This window comes from Frieseomelitta varia, unplaced genomic scaffold (genome assembly GCF_011392965.1).
Source record: "Frieseomelitta varia isolate USP_RPSP 00005682 unplaced genomic scaffold, Fvar_1.2 scaffold_533, whole genome shotgun sequence".
NCBI classification, from domain to species: Eukaryota; Metazoa; Arthropoda; class Insecta; order Hymenoptera; family Apidae; genus Frieseomelitta; species Frieseomelitta varia.
The window spans coordinates 494,423-515,515 of NW_025110294.1; the positions used below are offsets into that span (position 1 = coordinate 494,423).

Genomic DNA, 21,093 nt, shown 5'->3' on the forward strand with positions numbered 1-21,093 from the left:
CTTCACGCACATTCGCGTTGTGCGTTCCCGAGGATTGCTCCGATTATTTCGCGAAGAAGCGAAGAAGAAAACGAAGAACAGCGTATGTGGTTGTCGTTGGAAATGTTTTCGTTCCGCTGCGAGTCTTGTAGGAAATCTGACCCCTTGATTTCGTTGCCCGACATTTTTCATCTTTTTATTCCTGTTATCGTTTCAATGAGAACGGTCCAGGTTTTTAAACCTTTGACTGGACGTTCAATTCTAGTTTTAATTTACGTCGAAATGAGAAATCTTCATCTGTAGTATTAGAAATTATAAATTGAAAGTGGAGATGTCAATATGTAGCGGAAATTTCAGTTTAAAATTAGACAGAATCATTAAGTAGCAACAAGATAAAAATATGAAAATTCGCGGTCTATCATCTCTGAATCATAGACATAAATCTTCAAACAGAGACGTCACTATGTAGCGAAAGTTTTAATTTCAAAATTAGACAAAATCATTAAGTAGCTCCAAGATAAAACTATGAAAATCCGCGGTATATCACATCCGTACTATGAAACCAAATTGCATCGTGACATCATTTTGAGTCAATTCGAACTATCGTGAGACTAATCATACGCAATCCAAATTATACCCGATGTAACCCGATATAAACGTCTCTGAAACGCTATATCAGCTCTGTAGCATAGCCTATAGTAGAAGCGTGGATATTTTCAGATTGTTCGCTCTTACGAGCGCTGTCCCCCATCGGCGCCGGATCCGCTTGATTTAATTTAACGTTACTCGGAGCTCCGTCGGATTTGCATAAGAATTTCGCCCGAGGCGAAGAAGTCGCAGACTTCGTTAAAGGGGATTTTACAATAATTTCTGCTGTGGCCGCGGCGAGCGTCGCCGAGTTTCCCAGTTTGTCGCGAAAACTGCCAGCGAATATACAACGCCTTTGGACACGAGCATCTTGCCACTCTCCCCTCCGGGCACATCGTGTATTTTTAACGCTATTCTTTCACTCCCATCCCCCGTCCACACTTCGCCAGCCTCGCTCGACAAATACTCTCGAGCGAGCAGGCGAGCGCGCGAGAGGGTGTGTTCCCCGCTGCGAATCCGTTGTTTCATCGTTTCGAGCAAACTTAACCCAGCGCCACTCTCGCGTTCTTTTTCCGTTCTTTTTTTCCTTTCCGTTTCGTTTCTTTTCTCTTTCACGGATTGCAAAATCGAAAGCTCGCGCCAGCCGCTTTACACGTTTCAATTAGCATCGTAACTGGTCGACTTCCTATAGATAATTTCCTATTAATATCCTCGCTACAAGCGGTGACCTGGATCGATCAGTTCCAGGACTCTTTCCCTCTCCTCGGCCACTTCTTCTCTCGCTTCAATCTCTGTGTGTCGCGCTGTCACGGATTATTTTAGTTACAACCCCCCTCCTCCTCTCTCTCCGGCGATCGAACGCGTTCGATGAGATCAAACGAGAAAGAAACGTTTGGAGACGATCGACGAAGACGATCCTTGAAGACCCCCGATGCTTTCAGGGATTTAAAGAATCGATGGTTCTTCGAATGGCGAGAGGAAGGAGGAGGAGAGACGTTATTATCGAAATTATTTACAGTCGAGGCTCGGCTCGACTTGAATCGTCGAGGGAACACGGCTGAGAATCCTCGAGTTACAGTGGTTTCTATCTTCTGTCGTGGTTTTCTTGCACGGCGACTCTTGCACGGGAAGCAGATTAAATTCTTAATGATTTATTTGCAAAAATATACCGTCCCCTTCCACTGTAGTTGAACGCTGAACTTTTTTCGATTCGAACCGTTTCGATCATTTTTATATAAATTCTTAAACGTTACCGGACACGCCGCATTCAGGGTAATTTGAATGAAATTAAATTAAGCTTTAGAAAGAATTAAATCTTTCAACGTGACACGCTTGAATTCCATCGTTTGATACATTCTACAAATAGATTTTGCTCTCTATTTCTCACCTTTCGGTTAACTCGACTTTCAGTTCGCTTCAGCTCGCTTCACTTTCCGGTTGCGCCATCTGTCTTTGCTACACGTCGTCGTTTTCGTCGCCAAGCGATTTTCATCCCTTGTAAACAAGGAAATAAAGAAACAAGCGCGACCGCGAGATTGAAGAACGAGATCGATGTGCATGCGATTTGGTCTGATTGCAGGTAATATGGGTGTGCATCCTCTGTCGCAAGAAGCAAGAACTGCTGTCGAAGACCGGACAATGGATAACGAAGGGTGGCCTGAGCGCCGGGGACAACGCGATGCTGCGACGGATGCAGGAAATGCAGGTGGGTGGTCCTCCGGGACTCGTGGACCAAACTCAGGATAAAAGACCGAAACTGGAGAGAGCGCACAGCGCGGCTGAAAAGGAGAATTTACCATTGTTACTAAGGGGCGGAAGCTTGCTCAGAAGACAGTACTCTCAGCAAGAGCAAGTACGATTTACTACATTCATTTAACTCGTTCGATCGCGGGGGAAATCAGCTTTTTCCCCGCGCGGTCATTAAATACCGCTCGTGCACGCACTGTTGCCTCTGGATGTACAACAATAACAATAACAACAAATATTTCAATAGCTGCAATAACAACCTGCTGCTGCTGCAACAACAACAGCGACAAGAACAATTGTAAAAAAAAAAAAAAAAATAAAAATAAATAATAATACACTTTTAGCTAAGCGAACTCGCGGTCGAAGCAAGGCAATGCCATTTTGGTATATCTCACCGTATGTCTCACTGTGCTCATTGTCACTGACCATTGCTGCTGCGTCTTTGTACAGTTTATTCGAAATCTCAGACGATTGTAGAAATTAACTAGAGCTAAACATTAGGGGAGGGAAGGATCGAAATTAAAAATTGAAACGATGAAAAATTAACGTTGGGCGATTCATTTCGGCGGTAAGAATTGGATTAAACGAATTTAAATGATTCGGTGACAGGCTAAATTGTCACGTTATCCAATACCAGTTAACAGTTGATATTGATAAAATTGATGTATCGGACGTGATGGATATCGTGGCGTGATAGTAATCGGCAAATTGTCCGGAAATAACTGACCCGAGCCTGAATCTTTAAAGACACTATTAACGATAAATTGTCCAAAGACACAGCCGAGGGCTGCATAACCGCCACCACATGCTGACATGATCAAACAAGAACGCAACAAAAAACCGCACTGTTTGCATCCACCACTGCAACCACCTATACGTTTGACGAATCGAAATCGCGGGTGCGCCGATTGCGGCACGAAAAAATGGCGGATTTTCTGCTGGCGATTGCAGGGCCCAGGGCGTCGACTGCCGACGAGCGATAGCGGAGTGGACATGTCCGTTTCGCCTCACTCGAGAAGCCTGCCGACGCCCCACGTAGCACCGTCGCATCAGACGCAGCAGCAACCGCCCAGGCATCCGGACGCGTACGCGGAGGATGACCCGAATCTGTACACAGGCGAGATCGACGGTCTCATGAAACAACAGAACTACCAGAGACAACGACCGATCTACCCGGTGAGTCAGTGAGGATCGTGTTCTCTCGATTGGTTCAGCCTGGATCGAACGTGACGATGACGAACGGGTTTCTCTCTCGATGTGCTCGAATGAGACGGAAAGAGAACGAGCGTGATAGAGAAAGAAAAAGAGATAGAGAGAGACAGAGAGAGAGAGAGAGAGAGAGAGAGAGAGAAAGAGGGACTTGGGAAATTAAACATTCAACAAGTTATGCACACCGTGTACGAGCTGCGAGCGCGTAGGAGAGGACCGCTAACGATATTCTTACGTAGCTCTCGAAAACGTGAACCCAGCCACACGAACAGATCCAGTGGAACAGAGTTATCGAAGGGGAACCGGGAGAAAAAAAAAGTTTCGATGTCTGTGCTTTTATCCTCGTCTATCTATGCTACTTCCTCCTCGTGCTTCGTCACCCCGTGTTTTACTATCAGCCGATTGAGAAACGCGCGTCTATTTCTCTCCCTGCCCTCCCCCCCCACCCCCGTTCAGGACCGACTGTTCTATTTTCACTTTCACCTTCCTCTCTTCGCTTCATACTTCATCTCATACTGTCATTCTATTGCTTCTGCGCTGTCTTTACCCTTACTTTTACTATCACTTTACTGTCGTTCTGTTACTACGTATAATTGTTACTTGTACAACTTGGCCTTGCGACATACTTGGTGTTCGATGGACTTTCCCCCTGCGTTCGAGTTCCCCCCGTGTCTGAGCGAGTCTCTCTCGTCGCGTTTTCCAGGATCAAAACACGGACCTCGCGATGACATATGGTCAACCAACGGTAGAAGCCGGCCCACCACGAAGCGCGGTGCATCCCCCGCAGCAACACTCGGTGCATCAAACGCAGAGCGCGCACCCACAGCAACCGGTAGGTGGTCAGGGTGGTCTTCAGCCACAGAGGAGCTTCAGCAGCAGCGAGGAAGAACGGAGCACACCCGAGTGTGCTAGCGACGAGCCTGACGAGTCCGAGAAGGGTGAGTCGATCCTCGATATCTTTCGCTCTTGTTTCTTCTTTCCGCCGACAATCGAGAACGAGATTTTCGTGCTTTCATTTCGCGTACGGTTCACGAGCGGTCGTAACGACCGATCGATTACTATATCGATTACTACCTTCTTCTCCGACACGTTACTATGATTTTTCGTATCGAGCGAATCTCGCAAAAAAAAAAAGAAGAAATCGACTTCAGCGAGTTCGAGTTCGAGTTTAATTAATTCGCATCGGGCACAGTTTTCCTTTTTAAGAAAAAAAAAAAAAGAAATCGACGCGAAATCGCGTCGCGGATTTCAAGGAAAACAGCTTTGGACAAAGATCGAGCACGACGGCGCGCGCGGAGGAGGTGACATTTTCCTAACGAATTTCCAATAAAATCAATGGATCCCGCTCGTCTCCTCTGTATAAATAACGGTAATGATCCGGTTAAAACGGAAACGGATCAAGCTTCGATGATTCAAACGAGCGTGCATAAAGGTTGACAGAGCTTACGTTAAATCCGACTGGTGGGATGAGCGGCGGGACACTTCCTGGTTCAGGAAAGGTAACAGTTTATCAGTTGCTCGAGTTTTTCATGAACCGTAACCAAGTAAAATGCTACGAAGGGATTCCTTTTGAACTTCCTTTCGCGACCACGTGTTACTGAACAAACGTTTACCTCATTCGAATCGCTCGACTAATACGATTGCCAGAATTGATCGAGAATTCTGAACTGTAGATTTTAGATCTCAGCTCTTTGTTTATCCTGAGATTATTCATCGTCATTCTCTGTTGCTTCTTCGAGTTTTCAATCGAATGTTCGTTTTCGCGTTACTCTTTCGGAGATGTCACGTCCCCCGCGGGTGATGCCGGATCGTACAATTCAACAGCGACACGTTGCTAAACGTCGAATCCACCATCGAAATTGATGACCCGTCCGCGGCTGTGCGACGGGGAGAGACGATTTCGAGAAGGGTGAGAGCTGGTCGGGAGGGTCAGCTTTGCCCTTGAAACACGGCGCACGGAGGAGAGAGAGCCACAGGCTCTCTTTCCGTGTCAGTGGATAATTGGTTTACGGAGGATGTGTGCACCTGTATCATCGGCGCGATATTTACAGGCGAGCCGACCGAAGGAAAGTGTAATCGACCGATCCACGATGCTCATGCAGTCTAAAAAGCCCCTCCCCGTAACGTACGCGTACGCGTCTGTTTACAAAGCGATTAAAACGCTCCAGAGCCGCAGCCTCAGCTTGAGAAAGAAGCGGCACGTTCCGCCCGCTCGGTCGTACGAGGCCGGAATCAATCAGTTTTCTATACACGCGCGCGTTCACCGATTCGCGAAAGGAGGATTTACGAAATCCTTGAGATAATTCTGCCTCTTGAACGCGAATCGAAAGAGGAGAAAGAAAAGAATTATTGATAGGAGTGAGAATGATGGCGTCAGGCAGGGGTTCTCCGTCGATTCATTTGGAGGAACACGGGGGAAGGGACGAGTGATAACTCCGTCCTCGAGGGTTCGATTATTTAATTTTGAAACTTCGCGGATACGCCAAGTTTTATTAACCTAGTGCGAATCGCTGTAGTTAGTTACGACGGGGAACTGCCGTACCACTCGAGGGTTGAAACGGTCAAAAGCAAAGCGAGAGATGGATCGAGGGTGTGAACGAATATAGAGCAGCGGTTCTTCTCGCGGGTCAGTCGAAAACTGGAAAACTGGAACGAGCTAGGGGAAGCTAGAAATCTAGAAAAGAACACGAGAAACGTTCCGCCGAAAATCCTTGATGTAATTCCTCTGTGTGTAAAGTCTCTCAGACGCGAGGGTAGAAGAAAAAAAAAAAGAAAGAAGAAAAAAAAAAGAAAAAGGAAAAAAGAAAAAAAAAGAGAATCGATAGCAGAGGGAACACGATGTGCACAGAGCGGCAGTGGTTCTCCGTTGGTCCATCCCGTTGGTGAGCGTGATGAACAGGGGGAGAGAGGAGGAGGGGGGGGGGGAGAAGAAGAATATCGGGGCAAATGAAATATTTGAAATAGGAAAGTAGGTCTGCTCCGGTGGCAGGCGAATCGGCACGAATGGAGTGGCAGATGAAAAGCGATACCGCATTATTGTGAAGCCGGTAGGTGCGCGCGCCCGCGCGCAGCGGGGAGCGTAACCGGGTTCCTCCTTGGCTAATGAGTAAATTTAGGTTACCGATGCTCTGTGGAGATCTCCCCCCCCCCTGGGCTCGGCCCGCGTTCTAGTGCACGCGTTCCCTCGTCGTGTTCACGGAGAGAACACTCGACACCGGCGCGCTCGCTTTTATGCGACGCATTCGAGCTGGTTTCCAAGAGCGGACAAGCGCCCAGCCAGAGGGAAAGAGAATACGCGTATATGTGGCTCACAGTTGATTAGTGACGGGGATCGGTGAACTGTGAACCGATTCATCGAGGTGCGCATCGGTCGGAGGAGGGAAAAGCCTCGCGTGGGCTAGTAACACACACACACACACACACACACACACACACACACACACACACACACTCGAGCATACACACACGTGCACTCGAGCTTCCCGGGTATCCGTCTGTCTTTCTTTCCTTCTCTCTCTCTCTCTCTCTCTCTCTCTCGTTCTCTCCTTTCGATACTGTTCTTCAACGCTACGCTGCCTGATATTTATTCTTCACAGCGCGACCAGCCGATGGAAATGAATTTTCCAGCCCTTTTGAAAATTCGAAAGATAGAACTCGTCAGAGTATGCTTCCAACACACACGATCACGACAGCGCCAATGAAATGTTCTCGATCATTATGACTCGAATCTTTTCTATTCTTTTTTTTTCTTTTTTTTTTGTGTCCTTTCTTTCGTTCTCTCTTGTCGTGACATTGTTCCTCGATATCACGCTACTTGATACTAAACGAGAAAAAGGTCTGTCGCAAACCCAGTTTATTTCGACGAATGATTCTTTTCTTTTAACATAATCTACATCATTTCCATTGCAATTTAAATAACATATCGCTGTTCTAGCAAAGGAATTTTCTAGTTCGTTTGGAAATTTGATCGGATAGTCCTGATACACTCAATTCTCCGTCGTTGCGATGGTCAACGTCTGTGCTCCTGTAGGAAGAAGGAGGAAATGCCAGGGTTAAGCTCGTTTCTTTTTCCTGCCATCGGCGAGCGTATCAAGCGAAAAAATCCTTGCCGGCGAATTTTCCTCCAGTTTTTCCAATTCTCTAGCCGAGTATCGAGTTGACCGTGGGATACGTGTGGACGCGCGATCGGCATCCCAGCTATCCTCCTAGTCGTTAAATCCTTGATCGGATCTCCACGATCGTGTATCGCGGCATATCGTACGGTATCCTGCGGGAATTCTCGGGTTCTGCCCTCTCGGTCTCGTCGTTGCATTGATTCTTGGCTATCTTACACCCCTCCCAGCTTTCCCCTCTCTCTCTCTCTTCCCTTTCGTTGTACCTTTCCACCTCTCGCCTGTCTCTCCCCTTACACTCACCCATTTTCACAGTCTTTTACACCGTATTTCGTGCTTTCATTTTCTCTTTTTTATTTTCTCACTGTTTGTCCCTCTTCTCCCGTCACTTTTTCTCTTCACTTGCATCACTCACACGTTCGAAAGTTCTCGTTTCTTTCGAATTCACATACCGCTACTTTTCGTTCAACAACTTCTCTCTGTATTTTCAGTTATCAACCAGCAAAATACAGTGTTCCTTCCGTGTCCGACTCCAAGGTACTCCTATCCGAACCTGTCACCCCATCCCGAATCGATACTTCAGCGAAAGAAGATTAAGTTCAAAGTTCGTGCCACAATCCCCGGACTATCAACTCGACCACTCTCGAACATAAAATACTTAATTACACGACGTTCGAGGCGTCTTTCTCGCAGTATCTTTTCCAGCACGCCTCGACCATTCTTTCCCATCCACTTTTCCGACTCTCGCGCGCGCATCCTCCCGCTTCCCTTTTTTCCGCATTCACCCTCACCTTCGGTTCGCCGCCGCCCTCTCTCGTCGTTCCTCTCGCTCGCTACGCCTACGTGCCTGGCGTAGTGACGTCACGCGGCCAACACGTGGGCGAATTCAAACAATTCTGCCCCCTTCCGCTATTTCTGGACCAGTCTTGGCAGTAAGGTGGAGGCAGGAAGTGCTAGCCGAGTACGCGGCGTACGTACCTCTTTGCAGCCTCCATTCAGGCTTTGCCGTGGCTCCTTTTCAGCTGATCGCACGCGCGAATCGTTTCACGACGAGCAGTTTCGACAGGACGCTCCACAATCCCCGTCAATGCTACCTACGTCGTGTACACACACACGGTCGAATGCTTGCTTCGATAGATCCTTCGCCAGGCTCGTGTTTACGCTTCTCGTCGCCAGCTATTCGCCTCGATCGATAATTTATCCCCGAGGCTAGGGGTGGAAAATTCGAGCAGCGAGCAACTGGGTTCTCCAGTGGATGAATATGAGCCCGGTGTGCCTCCGGTAGTCTCTTGAAAAATCCAGCGAAATTCGTTAGAAGCACTTGCCCCCGACTTTGTGACGATGGAGCTTGTATTTTCAACGTGAAACGTTAAACGCAAAGACGTTAAAAGACTGTATCGTTGGGGTAGAAAAAGGGCCTCCGGCGAACGTTTTCGCTGGAGCTCCTTCAATCGATTAACTCCACGAAACAGAAAGTCGACCCTCTAGTTACGTGTACGTTTCCCTAGAAGAACGGCTGAGAGCGCCCTTCTCGCATCCAACGATAATTGCGTCCTTTCAATTCGTTTCTCTCGTTTCTCGGTTTCTTTTGCTTCCACCTCGTGCTTGTCGCGGGTTTGTTAACCTTCCGATGGATTCGCTTCTGGCAGCCGGGATATCACTCTTGATATTTAATTCGGCCGGAGGTATCATGAAAGAATCGTGCGCAACGGCGCGAGATCCGGCGAGATCTGGTATTAAACCGGCGGCGTCCCTCTTCTCCTGACATTTCGCGGAGATCCGATGAAATTGTGATGAACCTGTCGGGAGTTCAAAGATCGTACGGCGGGCCGCTTCGAAATCTTGGACGACCGGTTTTATTGGCACGAAATTACGTGGCTCTGCAATTAATATCAAAGGAACATTACTCACTGCTGGCGAAAGCGAATGTTCCTCAATTTGTGAATAATATCTCGTCACTGCGTATGAAATATGTAGAATAAGAGTAAAAGTGGGCTAAAACTGTACGAAAGAGGATAAATATACTTTCTGAATTTTGATATAACTTTACGATTAAGAGGAAAGAATTCTCGTTGTCACAACTTGTCAGTTGGACAGATTTTAATCTTTGAGAAATATAGTTTTTTTTTTTTTAAAGCTGATGACATTTCATGGAAGCTAAAGATGTAATTATTTAGCTGAATATAATTATTTAGCAAAAAAATATGAGTTATATAATTACAATTATATATTATATAATATATATAAATATAATTATTGCAAGGTATAATATCTTGCAACGATATTATACATAAGGTGTAATATCCGTTATAATGAGCAACATTTGAAAAATTTTGAATAAATACGTATATTATCTTCAAAACTAAATGTAATTGACAATTTTAGAAATATTACACTTTCAATTTAGAAACAATTTACAAATACAAATTATTACATTTGGAAATATTGTAAATTTTAGAAATCTAGAAATATCACACATTATCATTGCACTTCTCGCATTCTTTCGCAAATGTGAATTTATTCTGTTGAGCTTGTACTAAAAAACGAAACGAAAACGTTTGAATATTTATACCTGTGTTCATTTTAAACAAACGAGCTACTCACTTTATCGAACAGTACCAAAGTTACCCCAGCTTTTACTCACCGTGCTTCACGCCGTGAAGCTTTACACGCGTTTATTAATACGAACGATCGCGCACAGTGCTCTTCGAGAGCTTTCACGACTTGTGACTCTCGCCTTACGCCCGAAGTAGCCGCTCGCATAACTCGAAAATACCCTTCTTCTCTTTCAATAGACCGTGCTTTACAACTTTTAACGTCCCCCTTTTTACTGCTCCATTCGTAACTTCAATTTTTAAACAAGTCCATTCGCAGCGAACTATAGGTGTACGAGTCGATCGTTCAGGTTACCGGTATTGCTTTTCCGATAGCACGTCGAACGACTCTTTGTGCATCGACCTTCGGGACACAGGAACGGCGCTGCCGGGACGCAGACGACCCCCTCTGGCAGTTTCATCGAAATTTAATCCGAAGACATTGCAATTTGACGGTCGACTGGCCCGCAAGCTCGGATTCGAGCTCCCTTTACAGGCCGCGGGTTCCTGACCCGGCATTATCCTCCTCCGGCAACGACTATCCGGAATTGAAATTACTTTGTTTACCGAACGAGCCAAGGAAGCTTGGCGATTCTTAATCCTCTTTCGGGATTTCGCGCTGTTATACTTATTACTGCGTTGCGTAATTGGTATGTTTCACCACGGTGTCAATTGGTCGTTTTGAAATCGAACGTCTTGTCAATTGGAGTTCAAACAGCGCAGACAGTAGATATTAGCAATTTAGTAAATATTATTGACACAGTGAATGCAATAAATGTTAGCGGCTCGTGAATCATTAGTCTGAAGTTCATTTCTAAAGTTCATGTTTCTTTTCTATTTTGACGATTCACTAGTAGATTGCGTCGCGTCTTTTTTTTTTTTTTATGTTTTGCAGAAATTTCGGAACTTCAGAAACTTCCATTCTCAGCTTAAAAATTAATTCAGTTGAAATTTAAAGATTCGAGATTCGTTCGAGATAACTTCTTTCAGCGCAATTCTCTAAAACAACTACAACAATTGCAAGTCTAAATTAATATTACCCTCGATAAACAAGACAGAGAAATTTTAATTCTCAATGTTGAACGTATCCTCCTCATTCGTAGATTGCGATTTGTGCATTTTTATGAATGCAACTAAGTGAATCTCAAAAGCCTCTAGCATTATATATTTTCACGTATTTTGAAAATTTTTGCAACTTCAGTTCCATTAGAATTCCACTTTCACCTTAAAAATCACCTACGTTCATTCGCTGCTCCTCGTTTCAGCGGAATTTTCTACAACAAATTACCCTCAGTAATTAAACAAAGTAAGTAAATAAGACAGAGGAATTTTAATTCGCGGAATTGAATTTAATCTAGTAAACGACCGATGTTGCACTTAAAAATTCGGCCGATGTCGCCGATTAACACACCGATTCGAATAATTTCTCTATTCGTGGCCCGGTCTCAACGAAGCCAGATTAAAGAACACATTGGTCGAGTTAGAAATTAGGAACCATGGGTTGCTACAAGGCTTGTAGTACACCTGTCTGGAGAGGTCGTTTGGAATGGCGCGCGGAACAGTCCGAGATTGTATGCACGAGCAGGACACGTCGACAGTAGTGCAGCTATGCGCTTGGTGCGTACGCGCTGATGCGGATGACCGAGCTAACTGCTATGCGGAGGATCGTGCTTATTAAAGACGCTGTCACTGTGTTTGCAATTCTCGTGAAAACGCTGGCCAGTTGCTGCGAAAATTTATGCGACGATCTGATTCATTGATTGCGAGAACTACCGTGTAGACCTACACGGTGACCTGTTTCACTGAATCGTTTCTCAATCCTTGAGACACCATTTAAAATCCTCGATTTTATACTAATAATCGATCGTTATTTGTAATTACCGCGATTCTCCATGTTGTCAAGAAAAATTCGTTTCTAGAATAAATATCGAAAGTTTACTTTTATCACGCCTAGCGAATAGAAATGAAAGAGTCCAGTGTTTTATACAATAAAAAAAAAAAAAAAAAAACACGTTCGCGCGTTCGTAAAGTAACGTTCCAGCGAAAGTAATAAAGATGAACTTTCGAGGGGATGAATGAAGGATCGGGCAGTGTTTCCCAACGAATCGGAATCGAAAGAGAGCATCGACTACACGGTCGATTACACGATCCAAATGGCGAGCCGATGGCTGACGCGAATTAACGCGATCGTCGAGAGAACGCCGAAGGCGAATCGCAACGTCGGGGTGAATTACGACGTGTCAAGGGGATCGGCTGAGTAATTAGCGACGAGCGCGTAGGCTCGTGTCGCGTGTGTGCGATGGTGGTTGCCACGCACGCGAGAGAGAAAAAAACAAAGGAAAAAGAGAAAAAAAAGAAAAACAACGAAAAAAAAAAAAAAAGAACACGATGTGACCGATCGGCGGTCAGTCGGACGGCGTTGTTGCTCCCATTCGTAGATGCACACAATTACAATTAGTGACTAGTGAATATTAGTTTGTAGAAAGTTTACGAGAGGTAAGTCCGTTTACGCGCGCGCGCATCTCGCATCTCGCAAGTTCTCCCTTTAACGAAGGATTTGCAGAGGGTCGCAGAGAGCTGCTGCACGTCCATCGGATCCCAGGCGGACGAGGAGAAGGGAGAGGCGAAGGATAAATTGTCACGGCCATGCTTTGGCCTCTCATCGAGCCTGCTCCGCCTTTGATTACCTCTCTCCTTTGACAGTTTTCCGTCCGGCCCGACACCCATCCACGTTTTTCCCCTCGGTTCACGGCTAAAATTCTATTAAACAGATTTTAATTCGTTTTCAGGAGGAACCTGCGTTTCCCCGGAGAGAACTCCCATAGATTAAAACCTCCTCCTCCTCCTCCTCCATCCCTCACCTCGCCACCCATTCGCCCGTTTGTCCTTCGTCCTACGCGTGCTCCATCCTGACGTCATCGACGCATCCACCGACACAGATGGCTCTCGCGAAGAAAGGGAGACACGATGCTTGTAATATACCGTGTGGACAAAGAATTCGCGGGATATATACAGTGAGCAACGAAAGTATTCGAATATGGCTTGATAGGAAATAATTGATTATACAGAAATTGTATAATAAAGTGCAATTTATTGAAACAAATTGTCTTTATACTATTGTATATACGGTTTGCTAAATATATGCAAATTTAGAGAAAAATTAAACCACAGGTAAACAAATTACGTAACATTTTTCACGGATAAGTACGTATACGACATAACAAAACTATTCGAACGGCATAATAGAAAATAATTATACAAAAATTGTGTAATAAATTGTAATTTATTGAAACAAATTGTTTTTATACTAATATACGGTTGGCTAAATATATGCAAAGTTAGAGAACAATTAAACCACAGGTAAACAAATTACATAACATTTTTCACGGATAAGTACGTATAAGATATAACAAAACTATTCGAACGCAATTTTAATAGTCATGATAGAATGCAATATATGTGATTATATTGCATTTTAATATCTAGTTGGGCCACCTTTGGCTTTAATAACCTCTCGAAGACAATTTTCTATAGTATTGACTAACTTTTTGGTAATACTTGAATCCACAGAGTACCACGTTGCTAGGATATTTTGTTTTAAAGAATCTTTACTCGTTATATTATTTCTTTTAAGTCTCCTATCGAGTTCTTCCCATAAATGTTCGATGGGATTTAAGTCAGGGCTCTGTGGTGGGCTGGGTAATGTATGGGGCACATTATCCAAGATCCATTCTTGTACTATTTTAGCCGTGTGTTTAGGGTCTCGGTCCTGCTGGAAGCAAAAATTTCTTGACACATTTAATTTTTGCTCGTAAAAAATGTTATGTAATTTGTTTACTTATGGTTTAATTTTTCTCTAACTTTGAATACATTTAGCAAATGTATGTATAAAAACAATTCGTTTGAATAAATTGCAATTTATTATGCAATTTTTGTATAATCAATTATTTTCTATCATTCCGTTCGAATACTTTCGTTGCTCACTGTATATATATATATATATATATATATTTTTTTTTTTTTTTCGCGAATGCAGTGTTCACGCGGCGAAGCAATTTGAAAAAGGGTGCTAGTAGAGTGAAAAGAGAAAAGACTTTCCAACGGAATGCATTGTCGCGGATACTTACGAAATATTGCATAAAGACGCGATTTCTTGTAGACGTCATACGCTCTCCCATTGTATGAAATCCCACGCGTGAAATCATTACCTGAAGTAAAAAATTTTAAAGCTACGTACATAGGAAAATTGGAAATTTTGACGAGGATAAATTTTGAATTTCTTTTTTCTTTTTTTCTTTTTTTTGCTATGTAATCAATGATCAAGTACTCTTTCGGGGAATATTTAGAATCCTCGTACAGACAAAGATTTAAACAAACTTCTTTGCAAAAGTCTTTTACAAGCTTTCACTGTGTTCGGCGAAATTATGGGTCACGATGTGTAAACGCGGAGATCGCGACGACGACGTGGCGACGTTACGTCGCGGACGTCTGCCAAATGAAAAGACGTTCGCGACTACGGGGTTGCGATCGTCGTCTCGGTTTGCGATTAGTCAATCTTGAGCTTTCTGTGTCGAGGAATCCACCACCGCCGCTACTTTTCTCCCTCGTTGGTCTCGCTCGTCGTTGGAACGGAGTATATACAACACTGCGTTACTAAGTTTAGCGATTTTTCAACGTGGGAGTATCGCGAACCAGATACGAACGCGACTCCATCGGGGACCGGTGGATCCGTAGGGACAAAGTCGGTGTCATCTAACTTTTAAATTAAGACTTTGCGTCATCCGTAGACTCCGACTACCAACGACTGTCCGTATCTACTTACGCTAGTCGTCACTATCGCCGTTTTCTACTCGTCGTGTACAACTATCGAGAAACTATCGCTATTTTACGCAATAGCTGTAGACGCACGATGATCCAGCTTACCTCGAGTACGCTTTAAACACCCTTTGACACCCTGGTGCTGTGCTCGCCCGTTTCACCCTGTGAAACGTTCCCTTTTTCCCGCGCGATACTTTGTAGCGACTGCCGAGGCTGATTATGCAAAGGATGCTGGTCTTTCGCGCGGAATACCGATTATCGCCACTCTTTCAACCCCGAACCGCCCCAACCCACGTCGCGGCGCTGGAAAATGGGACGCGTTTTCGTTGCCGCGAGACGTCGAATTAGTTCAAGTACGCTTGCCAGCTCGTAACTAATCGCGTAAAATTCGTATTTTTATAACCGATTGTATCGTGAAGTTGAAGCGCGTACACACACTGTTGCTCAGAAGTTTGGATCGGTCTTTCCAAACGAAATGAATCTTCTCGCAAATATAAATATCGTAACGGTAAATATCTATTCTTCAATCTACTACCAAGAAAAAAAAAAGAAAAGAAAAAGCTTTTATTTTGATCAATTAAGAATCATTCAAACGTCTCAAGTTGCAAGTTTACAAAATTCCAAACGAAATATCAAGAATTGGTCATTTACTACAGTTTCGGTATCTGAGAAATACTATGATAACATATTTATATTTACCCGAGTGAATTACCATTTCTCTCCCGAAATTCTCAGCACGGTCGAAACTTTCGAGCAGCGTAAATCCAGGACGCGGAACGCGCGATATATGGGTTAACAGACAGACAGTTTGGTTTTATTAGATAAGCACGGGACGCGAGGCGATCCTATGGCCAATTTGCCAGTTTCATGAAGCGTGATAGTTTAGCCTTATTCGCAGCGTGCACGACGAACGAGACACCCACCATGTCCCTATACTCATCCTCACCCGGCTGGATCCTCCTCCTTTCTCAGAAACGATTCCAGATTGAATTCTCTAGGCCGGGCCGTATCGTAACGAAAACGACGACTTACTTCTTGCGTGTAGCGAGAGAACACCAGACTCTGCCTGCAATGTATTACGATTACCATTAGTTTATATACAGTGTTTCGATTGTTTAAACATATAGAGCAGTTTCTCATAGCCAGTGACCAATCTTTGTTTCTTTTCTTTTCCCTCTGTGTTTGCATCGAGACCGAGTCTCTCTATATATATATTATATATCTAGCGTATAGATACACCCAGAATTATTGTGTTCAGAGATTTACTACCATTCCACCCCTGCGAACCACCAAAGCGTAGTTGATACTCTTCGAGAGAGAAAAACGAAAAAAGAAAAACGAAAGACTACTTGTATTGTGTCACCCGCTCTCTCCTTTTTGAACATGCATCTACACACACTCGAATTCTCCGGAAGGGGGGGGGGGGGGGAAGAAACCGAAAAAAGAAAAGCAGAAAAAAAAAAGAAAGAAAGATTCTTAGAATCGTCGTCGCGAGTTTCTCGGGGGAAAAAAAGACAAAATCGCGACCGCTCTTATTCGTGTTCTGTTTCTTTTAAAGTTTAGCGATAAGCGAACCACCGTGACGCAACATGTGTGACTTAAAGAGAGATCGCCTTTTAGGGGATAAACCGCCGTCCATGGTGGTGACTTCCAGGAGCTCGAGGGAGAAGCCCGGGGACAGAATGAATCGTCAGTTCCTCGCGGTACCTACTATATTTTCTCAAATGCAAACTAAGGCAGTTCGTTTTCCACTATATAGATATATATAAGTATATATATATATATATATATTATATATGGATATATAATATATATATATATATATATAATATAATATATATGAATCGAACGCATACATATATATATATTTACCTATATACATATATATATATTTTATAAATAATATATATATATATTATATGTATATCTTTGCGTATGCGTGTGCATGTGTGTGTACGTCATCTGCCGACCGGTCGCGTACGTGTTGCGGTCGGAATTTTCAGGAAATCTACACCGATCGACCTCGATATTGTCTCTTGCTTTTTTTACCCTCAAACGGGGTATTAGGTCATTTCTTTGCAGTTCAATTCGTCGTTGGGCTTTTTCGACTGGCCTAACGACGCGTGAAAACGAGCGAACGATTGGCCAAAGGGGGCACCACGTGCGCCGGTTTGAGTTTCAGCTCGACGTCGATTTTTTCTTCTTTTTTTTTTTTTTTCTTTTTCACGGAACCGAAACGATTGTTCGTTCTCTCTCTCTCTCTCTCTCTCTCTCTCTCTGTCTTCCGACAGAAAGAACAGAAATCGAGATCGGGATCTCGCGACGGAGAGAAATTCGCAGCCGCGAGCGAGAAGATGATTCGCGCCTCGGCAGAGGAGGATTATGCGATCGGTCGGCAGAGCTGTAACAGATTTTATTTGTTCTACTTTGGACGGCTACGAATCGTGCACAGGTATACAAAGTATCTATCGTTTACACCTCACTCACGCCACGAATATACACACGAGAAGTCGCCTACCAGAAGCGATACACACTCCCGACATTCTCACATTGTGTTCCGCTTCGATGTTCGTCTCGAAGAATCCACACGTTTCTACCCGCAAAAGCGATATACCGTGTACACCGACGACCAAGACTATTTTTTTTTTTTTTTATTTTTATTATCTCGTCTCGGCCCTTTGTTGTTCCGAAGATGTTCCAAAGTCCCCTGTGCTAAAAGCGAATTCTCGCACGCTCGCGACTTTTCTCGCCCACTCGGGCGCGATTCAACCTTTCGAACGATCGCCGATTCGCCCGATGCGTGCGGAATTCCCTCTTCTCTTTCTCGATGTTCTTTCCTCCCGTTACGAACGTATGTACGCGAACAACGTTCGTTCCCCGCGTACGTACAGGGAAATATATCTCTGTGGTCGCCTTTTTGGAGAAACCATGTCGATATATATATATTATGCTATATCGTGCACGCACATATACGTACACACACATACAACACACAGACACACCCCTGCACACACAGCGAAGCGTGTACAGCGGCGTTCTTCCGTGGCTCCGGATGACTTCCGGTCCGAACGAGCACCGTTCCTCGCACACACTTTGATCCCTTCCCCCACCCCCGATAGAAGGGCAAGCCTGCACCGATCTCTTGGCTCGTTCTATTCGACTCAGCGTGTACGCTGAAACGCACACGTAATGTATCTCGGTAGCAGGAGGATGTTAGAAGCAGGGGAGAAATAGGAAAAAAGAAAAAAAGAAAAAGAAATGGACACGTGGTTAGGTCCTCGATCGAGTGAGAACGTGAGACGTGAGACGTGAGACGTAAGACGGTGTTGTAGGTAGGAGTGCGGGATTAGGAATGAGGAATTCTCGTCTCGTGAGTCTGGCAAACTCTGATCTCTGAAGGATCAAACAGGCGGAAGGGTTGACAGTTAGGGAAAGACAAATGGGAATTTCGCGAGAAGTTTTAACGAGAGATATACGGAGAAACTAGAGTCGAAGGTGTGACGGTTAATCGGATAGCGGAGAAAGAGAGCAGAGGAAAAAACGTTTTTGGATCTACTGTAGGGAAGGGGTACTACCACCATACGGGAGGTCCGATATCAATGTCCGGCGGTGGACGTAGGCACAACGGACCCCACAACGGCCACCACAACATGACTGCGATGACCATCGAATATAACGGTCATCATCCACCGCGAGAGCCGCGAAAAGAGGAGAGCACTCTTGTGAGACGGAGCTTCCGAAGGAGTGGCGACGAGTGGCGCTCCGACAGTAGGAGGTGTGTGTGAAAATTGGCGATCGTGCGTTCGTTTTCTTTTCTTTTCCTTTCGTTCATTTTTTTTCTTTTCTTTTTCTTTCCTCTCTGACAGAAACTTTCTTTTTCTTCCCCTCGAGTATTTCGCGACGAGTATTTTCTTCGTGTTTACTGATCTGATTTTTTCGTTTCTTCTTTTTTTCATTTCCTTTTCGCGCTGTTCGCGTCGGTCGTCCCGGGATTGCCAGTCTCTGGCGATACCTGGATGCTAAATTCTGTTGCTTTTCGTTCTCGCGCGTCGAAACGCTTGAAGAAAAGAAACAAAAAAAAAAAAAAAAAAAAAAAAAAAAAAAAAAGAGAAACGAACCGCGGATCGAACGAAAAATGGATCGTGATTGACGATCGCAACGAACGCGATTTCGAGTCACTGTGTGAGAACTCACCGTCTCTGGCAAACTCGGGATCGATGGTCGTCACGTAGCGTAGGAGATCTGTCTCTGAGTTCGAAAGATGTAGAAACACGGTAGAGTGCGAGACTGTGACGTCAGAGTACACAGAGTACACAGAGTACACGTAACATCCACGTTAAAGACAGCACAGTTACTACAGTTACCACAGACAAACATAGACAGACAGGCAGACAGACAGACAGACAGACAGACAGACAGACAGGCAAATACTCACATATACACACAGAGAGATACACACACACACAGACACACGTTCTCGTATCTCCTGTGTATGTGGCGTGTCCATTAGGTTCACGGAGAGGAGGGGGAAAAAGACAGTGCGATTTGACGGTGGGACCAATGTCGGCGGCCCTCAGGAGGATTGGTCTTGGGAGGCCGATCGGCAGGGTAGCCAAGACAGCGCGACCAAAGACTCCGGGATAGACACCTCTAGCACGTTCACGAGCAGTGAGGACAGCAACAGGGGCGACCTGCCCAAGGTACGGGCCCGTCTACTCCAAATCGATCGCGTCGATCGCGTGTGTTCACATTCACGGGATATATAAATAAACTTTTTGCTTTTTGTCGATCGAACAACACACATGTTATATAAATATATATAAATATATATATATATACACTTATATTTATGTATGTATGTATATATATATATATATATATATATATATATATATATATTTATATGTATATATACAGGCTAGAGTTCCATCGATTTCTCTTTTGTTCGAGGTCTTTCCTCGAGCGCAAAGAAAACCATGGCCAGGCAGCCGCTTTCGATTAGAAGTTACGATACACATATAATAGGAGAACGAAAGTAGCCGGTGGATGATCGAGTAAAAGGGGTCTCTGTCGCGCGCGTGCCTCAAACGCGCGAAAGAGCGAAAAGAGCGTAAAGAAAGCAAACGCGGTTCACACGATCACAGATTTCACAGGCTGTGTTTCTTCTTCTTCTTTTTTTTTTCTTTTTTTTCTTCGCTTTTGTTCCCCCGGTCGCGACGCGCAAATCGCGCGCCAAAAATGAAAGAAACCGTCGCGGGTCTCTGTCGTCCAAAGTGGAATACGGTTCTTTTTTTTTTTTTTTTGACTCTACCTCGTTCCTTGCTTCTTCATATATAGCTTTAGTGATGAGAGAACACATAGAGAACGATGAATTTATATATACTACATCTCCGTGGTCTGTTTAGTGCCTGATTACATTTGATTGGTTCATGTAACAACACTAGCGTCGTAGTGCTTCTGTTTCTTCTACTTTTTTTTTTCTCTCCTTTTTCTTTTTTTCTGTTGGCAACGTTTAACGACTTAACCCTTTCGTTTACGGTCGCGCGGTCGTTACAACCAACACGTCCAACAACTCGACGGGTCGAATACCACCTCTTTATTTACGTTTCGTTCTCGTCGACAGTAATCAAGTAGCGTACGATCTAGCACCGTAGACGTAACTTGCCTTAGTTGCAGCTTTCGTTCGTTGATCTCGCGTTCGCAAGGTGGAACGTGAAATAGAACCACGACGTGAAGTCGAGTGCGTTAACGAAGGGGTTAAATCACTTGGGCCGGGGCGAAACCGAAGTTTCAGGGAGGGAGAGATCCCGTCTCCATCCGTGTTTTCACGCGTCTTACTTCAAACGTACATCACAATCACGTGCAAATTTTTGTACGTAGATACATAAAATTTGTACAACAAACGTTTCTTTGTATTTGTATGCGATTTTGTTTTTTCTTTTTTTTCTTCCAAGTCTCCAGATGCTTCTTTTGTCCACTTATTTACTTACTTTCTTTCTTTTTTTTTTTTTTTTTTGTTTCTCACTTTCTTTCTTCGTCATTTCATG

General features: G+C 44.4%; 1 protein-coding gene across 5 annotated transcripts in view; it reads left to right on the top strand.

The window, feature by feature from the left end:
* Nucleotides 1-20,254, top strand: part of LOC122533501 (rab-3-interacting molecule unc-10-like) — a 40,345-nt gene extending 20,091 nt beyond the window's left edge. Inside the window, exons 3-8 of one of the 5 annotated variants that reach the window (XR_006307726.1) lie at nt 2,147-2,419; nt 3,265-3,489; nt 4,226-4,460; nt 16,667-16,749; nt 18,608-18,821; nt 19,557-19,693. Coding sequence is in view for 4 of the 5 variants with exons in the window: in XM_043663300.1 (XP_043519235.1) it covers nt 2,147-2,419; nt 3,265-3,489; nt 4,226-4,460; nt 18,608-18,821; nt 19,557-19,746; nt 19,997-20,068 (1,209 nt within the window). In the remaining variant the exon portion in view is untranslated. Of the gene's footprint in view, nt 1-2,146; nt 2,420-3,264; nt 3,490-4,225; nt 4,461-16,666; nt 16,750-18,607; nt 18,822-19,556; nt 19,836-19,996 lie in introns of those variants that run through there. The other 4 variants (XM_043663302.1, XM_043663300.1, XM_043663303.1 and 1 more) reach the window with 4 other exon arrangements.
* Nucleotides 20,255-21,093: the final 839 nt, after the last annotated feature.